This window comes from Felis catus, chromosome A1 (genome assembly GCF_018350175.1).
Source record: "Felis catus isolate Fca126 chromosome A1, F.catus_Fca126_mat1.0, whole genome shotgun sequence".
NCBI classification, from domain to species: domain Eukaryota; kingdom Metazoa; phylum Chordata; class Mammalia; order Carnivora; family Felidae; genus Felis; species Felis catus.
The window spans coordinates 46,342,213-46,356,466 of NC_058368.1; the positions used below are offsets into that span (position 1 = coordinate 46,342,213).

Sequence of the window (14,254 nt, forward strand, 5' to 3'; positions counted from 1 at the left end):
CTGAGCAAGTAAGATTTGAATACATTGTTGCACAATAAATTAATTTATTTCAACAGCTTAATTCTTTTATCATATTTATATGCTTGCCTTTCCAGAGTATGCTATAAGATGGAGAATAATGGAGACAGTAAAGAATTGCTTAGGAGAGAATCTCATAATTATTACTGAAACAAAATAGATAATGAGTTTTATTCAGACATAATAAGAAAGAAGCAGTTCAATGTCTATAGGAAAACTATGTAAACTGGATTTATCATTTCATTTGTGTAATACCCTTTAACCTCCAAGATGGGCCTGAAGTAGGACAAAGAGGAAGAATATTTAATTTAATACTTCAACACGCTGCTTTATAGTCCTACATCATAACTCCACCAATCAATAAAACACAATCCTTTGCAATGTTCCATCTTTATAAAACCAGCCACAATAATAAATGAGAATTTAAGAGGAATACCCTCTCACACACACAAAAAAAGGTCATACTAATAAACTAATGGTAGCAGAATAACAATAAAGAAAAAGCTGCATTTATTGTTTCTGGGCAGAGCAAGAAGTATTAGTCTCCAAGATAATTCAGAATCAAAGGTGGAATTCAAAATAGTGTATTCCAAAATTCTAAAACAAAAAGTATAAAATGCTCAGTATTACACATGGGGCAATTGAATATTTAAAAATTACATTACCACAGCTGCCTCCTATCACAAAATGCATTATATTTTACCAACTGAAAATATTTTCTTAATGTGAGTCTAAATAATCACAACCCACTCACAATTCATTTCTCTAAAGGATTATTTCATTTAGCTTCATGTTGCTCCCTTTTTAATTATCTGGATTTTCATATGTTTATCAGTTAGAGATTCCATCACTGAATACGTTATAGAAGTGGTGAGAGGATAGTTCTAACATTAAATGTTATCATGATATAACTTTTAACTTACAAAATTGAAGTTGACTAGCACTTTATAACCCAAACTCCTGAGATTTAAGACAACTCAGACCTATTCATTTATTCAAAGAACATTTACTGAACATCTAATATGTGCCAGTGTCCTAGGCTCTGGTCTTATATATACAACTAAGCAGAACTGATGAAAATCCTTTCCCTCATGGAGCGTGTATCTTAAGCGGTAAATGTTGTTAGTGGAGTCCAGAACCATATATGCACAGTGACGAAGTGTGACATCTAAATTGCCTTGCTCTGGAAAAATTACCAGACAAAATAAATAGTAGAAATAGGATTCTGGATTCAGGAAAATGTTTCAAAGTAGTTCTGGAAGACACAGTAAACAATGCTAATATACCTGTAGCTGGTCTCTGCCTTCTGTCTGTCAGGCAGACACCATCAAAATTCCGTGACTCAGAATTCTAAATTGAGGTTCCAAGGAATATTTACATAGCTCTTTTTGTTTGTTTTTGTGATGATACACAAGAAATACTCAATGTCTCTAAATGTAAAACTGGTAGAACCCATGAGTGTAATCATAAACAACTTAGTTTTATACCACTGTCTTCTTCGAACTTATTCAGTGGTGGTAGGGGACTATATGTCTTCCCTCATCTGCATGAAAATTCAGGTATCCTCATAATTTCAGATTACTATTTTTTAATATATAAAGTCCTACAGTTACTTCAAACAACCACATATAGTCTTGGCTCAGGGACTATAATCCATCCCTATGTAATAATAAATACTATCATCTTAATCAAAAGATAGGACTTCCTCTTTTCACACACTCAAGGAAGGGGGAACAGAGGGAGGAGAGAAAGAGAAAAAAAGTAAGTTTCTGACTTGGCCGTCGCTGCCATTCATTAACTGGCATCATTCTCTGTGCATGACAAATGTTTAAACCCAATTTTTATCCAGTTAAGGAACTGTATATGTTGTTAGAGGCCACCACCACACTGAACTGGTCCTATGCAGTTCCGGAAGGGTGTCATTCATCTCTAGGTTCCTCAGTCCCCTAAATGTCCTACATAGTTAAGTATGGATGCTTGATTTAAGTTGAGTTTGCAGTGAGACTTCTTCATAGATGGTGTTGCATGCCTCCATCAGAAACACATAACGTCTGCTTGGCTGCATTTTATGATGCCAGCCCCCACTGATGATCATGGTCTAGACTCCACTTCATTAGCACTGGTAATTCGGTGACATTCCAACTATACCATTCCTTATTTTTTGGCCAGAAGATTTAGATGAACAGAAAAGTTCCCCTAGTGAATTAATGATGATCCCTAGGAACAGTCTGTATGGGAAAGTCAGGAAAATGCTTGATTTCACCCCTTTATCCTTTGCTTTTGTCCTTTAAAAGAATCAATTCCCTAGAATTCAAAGGTGAACCATGAATTTATTTTTTAGCATTATTACAAACGTATTGATTTAAACATATACGATTTGTTTAAATACATTGATGTAGGGTATATTTAGTGGTGGTTGTGTTTTAATACTTTTGTTGTAAGCATCTTCTTCAAATTTAATATCAACACCCAAATAAACATTAAGAGAATGTACTTAACTATTTCTCTAAGGCCAAGTAAAAATTATATGAAATCGTTTTTTTGTGTGTGAAAAAATGTCTAAAAGTAATGCACACATCTAGTGTTATTTATGATTGCCCCAAAATAAGCTATTCTGTACCTAAACAAACATGGGGGACATGACATTGCTCTAGGATTTTCATGTACTTTGAGAATCAGGTCACTCTGGTTCTAGTTTTTATAATATTTAAACATTTTAAACTTTCATGCACATGAAGTCCTATTTACTAATATAGTTATTTAAGGACCTGCTTTAAAGGAAATTATTAGGGATCAAAATTTTACTTGAATTTAAGTTTTTTCAATCTTTAATTCTTTAAATGAGAATGTCATAAAGTGTCTCTGCTTATCTCTCTCTCTCTCTCTCTCTCTCTCTCTCTCTCTCTCTCTCTCTCTGCCTTTCTTTCACACACATATACACACACATATAGTCAAGAGGAGTCAATGGTCAGGGGAGAAAACTAACAAATCTAAATCATATTCCTTGTCCTCAGAAACCTCCGTAATGTAGCATGAGAGAAAGATGTTTATTCAAAGATGTAGAATAATTTGAATGTTGCCAAATTTCTCAATCTCAATTCTATACTATCCCTGATAAAAATTAAATCTGAAAAAAAAATGCATTTAAAAATTAGCTTTCTATACCAATGCACTGCAGAATTCCCCCAAAGTAAAATGCAGCACTTTTGTCAGGTGAAGAAGCCTGCACAAGAAAGAGAGAAAATTCTTACTATACAATTATGATTCTATTTCAAAAGCTTGACACGAATCTCTTATAAGATTCTAGAACTTATTTTTAAACAAATGATTGTGAATATTTGGGGAGAAAATAATGGGAGAAGACAATGTCAGTGTACAAAAACTTTGAAAGATGTTGTGAACACTAATGTAATCAGTATGGCGACCTGAATAAGTAAAGGGGTCATTAGCCCCATTGTACAGAAAAGCAAACAAAGAGATATTAAGTAACTTGTCTGAGGTCACATGACTAAGAAGTAGTAGAAATGGAATATAAACCCAAGAGTTCTTCCACCATAATCTATGTTTTAAACCACTAAAATACACTGCTTTTCTTTTTTTCAATTTTTTTTCAACAAGAACCATTTTTTCTAAGTCCTTATGATATCATTGTGAATTTATTAAATAAAATGTGAGAAAAATATTGATTCATTCAGGGAGATTTGGGGTTACTTGATGAATGATACCTAAAGAGAATCAATTAGTAGAACATTTCAGCCTATTAGGAATTCTCTAATGACAAGAGGAATTGATCTCTTGATTTATACTGTTTATTTTCCTCAGTGATTTAAAGTAATACAAGTAATATATCCTTTTACAATTTGGAAATGATACAAGGATTGTATAAATAGTACGAGAGTTTAGAATGTTAATACTCAAAAGTATCTAAAGAATAGGCTTCAAGTTATGAAATGAATAACTCACAGAATAAAAGGCACAGCATAGGGAATACAGTCAATGATATTGTAATAATGTTGTATGGTGACAGAGGGTAGCTACACTTATGGTGATTATAGCCTAATGTATAGAGAAGTTGAATCACCATGTTGTACTGAAACTCGTATAACATTGTGTGTCAACTATGCTTAAATTTAAAAAGTTAAGTATCTAAAGAGCCTAAATCAGTGGACTGGGAAATACACTTAATATGGATAAATGGAAATTCCTAGTAAAAGTAAAAATGTTTAAAAGGCATGAAATGGGGGCGCCTGGGTGGCGCAGTCGGTTAAGCGTCCGACTTCAGCCCGGTCACGATCTCACGGTCCGTGAGTTCGAGCCCCACATCAGGCTCTGGGCTGACGGCTCAGAGCCTGGAGCCTGTTTCTGATTCTGAGTCTCCCTCTCTCTCTGCCCCTCCCCCGTTCATGCTCTGTCTCTCTCTGTCCCAAAAATAAATAAACGTTGAAAAAAAAATTAAAAAAAAAAAGGCATGAAATGTACTGAGTCACACACACACACTCACAACAGTTCTGTGCATTCTGACTACATTTATAAGCTGTTGTCCACAACTGAGGTTTAGGTTAGTTCCAGCATCTCTTCACTAGCCAGTTCACTTCTAGAGTATTGTATGGAAAGGACTGGGGTAAAGAGGGTGATTTTTCAAAAAAGGTCAACCAAGAAGCTTGATGAAGAATGGTCAAAAGAAGTTAGAATACTGTGTCTGGAGGAAAGAAACACTATAGTTACTACAGCAGAGGATTTATAAATTTAAATGGCTAGGACACAGAATTAGTAGACCTTTTATATTCCAGGAGAACATAATAAACTTGAGGTAGAAGCTAATGAAGACCCTCTTCATTCTTGAGTTTGCTGAAAATAAAATAGGCTTTCCACAAAAGCTGAGCTATATAAAAATGGGTAGGGAGGATGCAAAAATTATTTTGCCACTGTAGGGAAAGCTGGATTATATAACGTCTGATGTCTCAAGTCTATGTCTCCTCATTCATAACATTCATAGAACATTAAACAGTAAAAATATATGATTCAGTGATACATAACAGACTAATACAGAGCCCATAATAATTTAATATATACTTATAGGCAATTGGCTATTAGGAATTCAAATTAGAATTATTGTCTAAACAGTGTATGCCCATTTCCTCCTCAAAGTTATCTTACTAAATTATTTCCAGTAGTCCAAACCAATCAGCCGGAGAAAGTCTAGATTTAATACTTTGGCAGAATCCATCATGAAGGCTTCTTTTAAAGCAAATAACAATGATACAGTGGTACTGTCTTCATCTCTGTAATTTTCTTTTCCTCATTTCCTTTAATTTCTTTTATTTTTCAATGCCAAAACCCATGGCCCCATCATGTTTGAGAGTTTAGTTTGAGCCGCCGCAATTATCCACAGCCTAAGATTCACACGGGTATGAGTTCATTGTAGTTCTAATGCAGGTACCAGCATTTTTTTCTTTTTCTGTAAAGAGCCAGCTAGTCAATAGTTGATTCCACTCTGCTTTGTATGTGAAAGTAGCCATAGATGTTATATAGAGAGAGTGTAGCTAACTCCCAAAGCCATTTTGTTTATAGACACTAAAATTTGAATTTGATATAATTGTCATGGGTCGTGAATGACTGTCTTCCTGTGATATATTTCCTCACCCACTTTAAAGTATAAAACCATTCTTGGGGCGCCTGGGTGGCGCAGTCGGTTAAGCGTCCGACTTCAGCCAAGTCACGATCTCGCGGTCCGGGAGTTCGAGCCCCGCGTCAGGCTCTGGGCTGATGGCTCGGAGCCTGGAGCCTGTTTCCGATTCTGTGTCTCCCTCTCTCTCTGCCCCTCCCCCATTCATGCTCTGTCTCTCTCTGTCCCAAAAATAAATAAAAACGTTGAAAAAAAAATTAAAAAAAAGAAAAAAACATTCTTAACTCATAGTCCATGCAAGAACTGGAAGAAGGGTGAATTTTACCCATGGACGACAGTTTTTGGACCCTGTTCCATTGCATGTACTGGTGTGGTGTGTACATTCTCATAAATAGGTTTATGAGAAAGTCTTTGGAGCTCCTTTACCTCCTAGAAACAGGTAATGACAAAATGTTTTAAAAGTCTGTAACCCTGAGAGCATTGTTTTCACTTCCCTTCTGTCCTATAAATTCTTTTGCCATTCTCATGTAGGTTGTTTTCATTTTAATTCTTATCATTACTCTCAAAAAATGGAAATGGTACACTCCAGCACACGGGAAACGCCTCAACCTTCTATTTTCCCTTCAAAAGCTATTTCCCTTGTTTTATCATTCCTTCAGATGGGGGAAATCTTCTTGGTATTTAACATTTTGCTTTTAATCGGCCTTCATAATTAGAATCTTTTCAGGCAAACAAAGTTGCAAGCACTATTCTAATTGCCCACTTGGGTCCCATACTATTTAATGTGACATAGGAGTCAAACATTTTCTTTAGGGAAAATCAAACTTCCCCCAAATTAAGTTTAACTAATATATATCATGGGAGTTTACTAAACACTTCTTGTGCTATGAAGTCTTCTATATATAAATTTAGGCAGGTTTTTTATTAACTTGTTTTCCCTAATATTTGGAATTCTATAAAGAACCTATTCCTTACCCTCATCCTCCGAGGCTGTACTCTCGAATTCTCTCAGGTCTAGTTTTTTTTTTGTTTTTTTGTTTTTTTTTACCAAAAATTGTTAGAATTATCTTATGCTTTTCTTGAAATATGGTTAGTCTCTATGATCTTTAACATCAAATTTAAAAATATATAGGTGGCCAGCCTGCAACGAAATGGGGCAATGGGTCCTTCCACACTTCCACGATGGCCAATGGAGCGTCACTTTGATGTGTGCAGTTAAAACTACCAGCTTGTATTATTAGTGATAAATAATAATTTTTAAAACCATCAGCTTTTATTTTCTCTAATCATTCTTAATTAGAGCCATTGTTTCTTATTCAGCTATTATCACCATTTATATCACCACTGCTTTCAAAAGCCCAGGATTTCCTTTAACCTATCCATAGCCAAGTTTCTGAAAATATTTGCCCCGAGAGACTAGAAAATGGGCTATCACTATATTGTAGGAGGTGTTGGCACACAGTTCAAGACACAGGGCTTTGTCACTTTTTTTTATTACCTTTTTGCATATTTCCTTCCTTTCTCCCTGTCTCCCTCCTCTCCATTCCTGACCTTAATTTAAGAAACCAAAGGAATGTTGCTGACTTTTCAATAATCTAGACTGTTTTCTAAAGGTGCCTTCCAGAGGAAACCCAACTGCTTCCTCCTACTTACCTAAATGTTGACAACCAAAGATTTAGTAAAGGAAGTTTCTCTACTTAAGTATTCTGATTAACATTGGATACAACATACACTATTTAAAAAATATGTGTGTATTTAAAAGATAAAATAAATCAAGTTTTCTGATGTAATTAGAGTCTTCTGGATCCAGACATATGTAAGCTACCAGCTGATGTCCAAATTATCTACAGTTAATAACTAAGTCACCCATTATGATTTTTAAACTGCTAAAATCTGTTCTTCTGCCATAGTTTTACTTTAACTACGATTCCATATCTTGTCTAAATGAGGAACTACAAAATTCCCAGTTTTGAGAGTGAAAATTATATAATTATTATTATGAGGACGATTCTCTATAGTAATAATTACTAACTTTTTCAAAAAATGAGAGTAATCACATCCTATAACTAATCCTTAGTACCTTTTCATTTTTTTAAAATAGCTATCGAGTACAATGATAGGAACACTTAGCCTTTTTTCTTCAGCCAAAATCTCCCTCTAGGTCACTTCAGTGAGTGAAGCAATGAGAATGTTGAATTCTCAGTAATAACTATTACCAAAAATGGTCATAAATGGAAGTATGCAGTGACATCTTGATTAACAAATCCTTTGGTAACAAAGGAACCCTCTGAAAGTCACTCCGAATAAAGAGGAATTTTTAAAAGTTATCTTCTTGGTTCCTGGCTGATGACAATGTAGCATTCATTGGCATTTTCTCAGCTGAAGATTTTTAAGAAGTTGATCTCGGTTTTCTGTGATACATATATTTTTTTCCTGGTGAGGATACTTCAGAAAATGGTGAGGGACTAGTATACATTTTTGCTTATAGAGCCATTGTTATAAGAAAAATTGGTATTAGCATATTATTCAATGTATAATAGTAATGTATAAGTATGTATACAATGTATATATACATTGTATACTTATACAATGTATAAGTAGTAACATGGCCTTTTAAAAAAAATGTATGACATTACCTATCATTTTGGTATAACACGGAGCATTTTCACTGCCCTAAAAATTCTTTGTACTCTCCCTATTCATCCCTGCCCCACTCCTTGGCAACCACTGATCTTTTTAGTATCTCCATAGTTTTGCCTTTTCTAAAAGGTCATTCACTTGGAATCATACAGTGTGTAGCCTTTTCAGCCTGGCTTCTTTCACTTACCAGTATACATTTAAGTTTCCTCCATGTCTTTTCATGACTTGATAATTCATTTCTTTTTAGTTGTGAATAATATTCCATTATATGGTGTCAAGCGTTTAGTTAAGCTACTCCAATAGTATTGATGCCTAGGCATCCATTTTGTTTGGCCAACTGTCCTGGAGGGACCTTAACTGACAAAAGCCCCCTCTTGCAAGCACATGCCCTAGATAACAGCCACAGAATCACAAGTAAATGTAAGCATGTAAGCCCTTAATAGGACTTCTTCAACAGCACTTGTGAATAAAGGTCTCCTCCTACATACGAGCCCGCTGGAGCTCACCAAAACTATGCTCTTCTGGTTTTAATTGCCCAGTCTAGCCCTAGCCTGGGAACCTCGAAGCATTCTACTGTTGGGCCCTGACACAGGCATCTGTCCCAGATCCTGCCTTGTTCTCTCTGTACTCCACCTTGACCTCCCCATGTGGTCCTTCAAGGTATATACCCTGAGGTATTTCCACCAGAACTCGTGAGTAATAAGGTTTTCTATTTCAATTTTTCTTACAGTTTGTGTTGGACCGTGGCTCACCATCAGTCATCCCTATGTTCCACTTAACAAATGTTAATTTAGCAAAGTCATAACATATGGATATACCACTTCTTTTTAATCCTTTCACCTACTGAAAACATCTTGGTTGCTTCCAAGTTTGGGCAATTATTAAAAAAAAAACTGCTATAAATATCCATGTGCAAGTTTTTGCGTAGACATAACTCTTCTACTTGTTTGAGTAAATCCCAAGGAGCTGGCAAAATACATAATCCTGTGGTAGAAGTATGTTTAGCTGTGTAAGAAACCATAAAACTGCCTCCCAAAATGGCTATAGCATTTTGTATACCTACCAGCAATGAATAAGAATTGTTAACAGGACTTTTTATGTAAGGCATACTCCAGAGGCCTCCTTAACTCAACTGTATCATATTCAGAAGAAAGAGGTAATGATTATCTCATATAAGGATAAGCATTAGTATCTTTTACTTAATTTAAAAATTAATAATGTATTCTGACAATTCATTTAAAGGAATTTTGTTTAAGTACATATTATAAAATAAATTAAAGGTATATGCATACACATTTAAGGGTATACACATACCCTCCCACACAAGGGGAAAAGAGAGAGAATTGTGCATATATACACACACATGTGATCTTTGTATAATAGTGTTATCTTCACATATAGTGTATTTTTGAATTTATAAAAAGCATTCAATTTTATTATTTTGTTTAGTGTTTACACCTATACTGTATTCCCTACTTTTTATATTTAGAATAGAATCAGAAAGATTGAGTCACATGCTCAAGGCAACATGGCAGAACCATAATTTAACAACAAATCAGCAACTATTTCCTATACCTTAAAGCTCATAAACCCCCACACACATACATTGACATGCATGCATTCATGCACACAGTCATATATTTATTGAATTTGAAATATATCAATTAATTTCCTACATCCATCTCTCTCTTAATAGATAAAGACAAGGACCCCTGGATGGCTTAGTTGGTTAAGTGCCTCACTCTGATTTTGGCTCAGATCATGATCTCACAGACATAAGATCAAGCCCTGCATCAGGCTCTGCCCATGGAGCCTGTTTGGGATTCTCTCTCCATTCCTCTTTCTCTCTGCACCCTCCCCTGCTTCTACTTTTTCTCTCTCAAATAAATAAATAAACTTAAAACAACAGATACAATACGGAACTTAAGATTAGCCTAATCTGTCTAATACTGTAACCCTGGCTCTACCTGGTTCTAACTACTGTAAGTGATTTTTCTCACAATTTATTTACTATCATCTGTTTCGAATTTAGAATTACTTGTGGAATAAAAAAATAGACTTAGAGGTAGTGGCCTAAGACGATGTTTGGCATAAGCCAAAACAGTCACGTAAGAAAACAATTACCTTAATAACAGACGTCTCAACTCTGGAAGGGGGACTCTGAACGTGAGCTGCTGCCGCCATATTTGCAATGGTGCTGAGATGGTTCATCTGGCTCATTGCCATGGTGACAGACGCTGGAGGTAGGCTGACGGGAATTAGAGGGTGGGGCATCATCATAAAAGGAAGTTCCAGTCCTATAAAAAATGCACAGGTCTCATCATTGCTCTGTTCAAATAAAACTATGAAACGTAGTGTTATCTCATTTATGAAAATGGTAAAGGGCATAAATCATTGAAAATTAAAGCATTAAAAAACGTTCTAATAATGATTGCCAAAGGAAAGATATTTGTCCTCTTTATATGCAACAATACCCACTCACCACTCAGGGAAACTAGCTTTGAAGCTAACCAGTTCGGTGCCATGTTTTATCACGTCACCATGCTCCATGCGTTCAATACAAATGGTCAATTCGTTGCTGCATTATTCTTCTGATCATTCTAATTCTTGCTTAAAATATGAGGGTTTTATTTAACATATCACAATCAGTTATCTAAATGTAGTATCTCTTCGTTATGTCCTACATTTTACAATATAATGATTGGATATTTTTTTGTGGGCAACTGCCATTTTTAGTACCAAAAAATACCATTATAGAATTTGGCAGAAGGTGGCTCTGCTTGAGATGGTGGAGAGGTTGCCTAAGTGGAAGGCTATTAGTTCCAGGCATGTGGGGGTGGGTAACAGAAGCCTGAGATCTCTGTGATGGGCAAGAGGACAGTGTTTGCTTATCCCAAGAACCATCACAGCTACTTGTGGGGAATGCACATAAGCAATTTGGATGCAATATTATTCCAAATCTTCTAATAGTTTATTTGAAATGAGGTTTTAAAAAGTATATCACATTTCGAGTTGGCCAAGTGATTTCTTGGAAAATAACCTCAAGTAAGTAAATTTCCCCTAAACCATATATTTTTTTTGTTTTTCTTTTTCTTATATAGTTCCTCAATTAAAAAAAATTCTACAATATTTATCTCACTTTTTGAGTCTAATCTAGTTTGAATAACCAAATTAAGATAAAATGGTCTCTTTTATATACCTAGAGAATTAATTACTTCTTAGAAGTGAAGCCCACTGGTAGTTGTAGTTATTCTTGTATTAAATGATATTCTAGCCACCATTCAGAGTTAAAGTTCCTCACTTAATTCCACCACAAATCCTAAACATGGAATTATTAAATGCCCAACTCATTTAGACACAGCACAAAGAGCCTAAAAGATCACTTTACAAAGGTTAATAATGTCAAAGCAATATATTAAATATGTGTGCCTCAATAAATATATCACCTTTATTCAACTACAAAGAAACAAAAGTTGATGATTATGGCAATATAGTGTCAAAGTAAAAACAGTACATTTGAGAGCTTTCATTTTAATAATGAGGCCATGTTTTGGATTTCAGTAGATTTTTAAACACCTTAATAGGATACACCTTAGAAGGTATTTATGAATAATTTCAATTTAGACATGTTCCCCAATTAAATTAACACTAACTTATTTACTGAATCTGTTGAATATACAAACAACCCCCTTGAAGAAAATTTTTGTAATGTCCCTGTCAGCTTAATGAGTTTTCATTTCTTAAAAAAGGAAAAGAAATAATATTTTCATATAATATACTTAGAAACAGCAAAGTTGGTAAAACTCCAATTTAAATGCTTTAGCTCCATTAAAAGCTTCATTGTAAAATCTCTATGACATAGTTTTTAATGAAGAATACTTAGTTACTGCCATGATTTTTTTCCATTTACTTCATGAAGACAGTTAAGGTTCAATATAAATTCAAACTCATTAGCTCAATACTGTCTGAATCTTAGAGTAAATTGTTCAGAAGTGGGTAATGAAAACTCAATTCAAATTCTTCAGCAATCAAACAAAGCAATTTTATTAAACAATGAAAAGAATCAATTAAAGTGGATATCTTTATTATCTTTATTATTTTACAAGAAACCATGACAGCTTTTGGCTAAAAAAAAGTTTATAGCTTCATCCAGAAATGACTCACATAAAAGAAATTTCTCCAGCTTGTTCCTACACTATGATATAAAAGTTCACTTCCATATTCACAAATGGATCTACTTTATTTCTCTACTCACACCCTTTTTGATGCTTATACGAAGGTCCTAGTCAAACATGCAAAAACTGTAAGTATGTGAATTTTTCAAACGTATGGTGTCAAGAAAATATTTGATGGTGAAACATGATAAAAATTCGACTCCACAATGCCTTTATCGAGGTATGTGCAAATTTTTTCTTTAAATGTTTACTTTTTATAGTATCATTTAAAACAAGTGTTGAGGCATAATCACTGACAATTGGTATAGAAATAACACTTTGGAATAAATGTTATTTGAAAATGAAAACTGGATAGGGAATTTATAATTAATGGATAATTTTCCCTACACATTTCATTTAAAATACCAATAAATGCAAGCATTACATTTTCATAGTATGTTGCTTATTTGAAGATAATTGATGGACTGAGTACAGAAAAATACTCACATTCATTATTTTAAATTCAGTTTGAGTTCTGCTTATATCTATTATCTACTTTTGTTTCTCTGTTCACTTGAACCAATTTCTCCTTTTATTTGAATTCTGATTGCCAGTTAATACATTGGAAAAAGTCATTTTTCCAAATATATTTCAGTTTTACTCTCATAGTGGAGAAGCACTGTGACTATTTTTTTCACATTATCAAGGTATAAAATATTAAGCCAAACTTCTGACTGAATCATTCTGAAGCAGATTATAGACAAAATACTATCTATTTTCACATCTCTTTTGCATCACAGGGTATTAGTCCCTTGTGTGAGGGTAAATATCAATCATCCACATGTGAATTTTCCATAGCAAGTTGATAACACTAGATTGGATTTTCCCACTACATAAAATGCTCCTAGCCATCTCCACCAATCATCATTTGTTAAATACTCATGATGTTAGCTCATTTGGGTAATAAATAGAGCAAACAATTAAGAAACTAAGTCTGATGAAAAATATACAATATATAACTAAGTCAGCTGTAAGTGATTTCTGCATTATTTATAACATCCTTTTCCTATTAGCATGAATAAATAAGAATTGAAAATAGGCCATTTCAGAACAAGACATACCCATAGTTATTAAATGTATGATTTCAAGTGCTTTGGTTTAAGCCAATATGTTTAGTGATATAAGCCAGTATATATGTACTATGCCTACATGCAAACATATATATATACACACTTGTATACCTTTAAAATTAACGTTTACTACTGTGACCACAGGAAATCTTGCAAGAGACAGAAGATAAAATATATAGGAAATTCTAATATTTGGTAAGGAGAGTTAGAAACAAACAAAAAAAATACCTGATGCATCTCTCTTTCCCCATTCTTATTGAATCAAACTGTTTCTTGACTTTACAGTGGAAGAACAAGGTGAAGTTGATATAGCCTTCAGGTCCCCAAAGAACATATACTATCATAGGTTGTCAAGGCATGTATGTAAAAACTCATAAAACACAATAAAATTATAAGATGGTTTAAGCAAAGGAAAATGGTCATGGGTTCATGAAAAGACTCAGTGGATCCAACTGTTGATTACTTGACATTTGTATTCATATTTTAATGTCGGGAGGAAGGAACTGAAGGGAAAGAGATTTCCCATACCTAGTCTTACACACAGATTGTGGAGAAGCGCAGGAACAGTGTCAGGCTAGACAGCTGCTTACGTAGGTTCAGCTGCAGGTAGAACACAACAGGCGGCTGCTATATGCTTAAATTAAGAAGCGTAACCACAAGCACAATGAAGGCCCGCTATTAATGCT

The 14,254-nt window shown here is 34.4% G+C and overlaps 1 protein-coding gene across 2 annotated transcripts in view; it reads right to left on the reverse strand.

The window, feature by feature from the left end:
• The window catches only part of DACH1 (dachshund family transcription factor 1), a 432,209-nt gene that overhangs the window by 122,901 nt on the left and 295,054 nt on the right, over positions 1-14,254 (reverse strand). For both annotated transcript variants that reach the window (XM_045054180.1, XM_045054176.1), the window contains exon 4: positions 10,409-10,581. In XM_045054180.1, the coding sequence (XP_044910115.1) occupies positions 10,409-10,581 (173 nt within the window). The remainder of the gene's footprint in view (positions 1-10,408; positions 10,582-14,254) is intronic.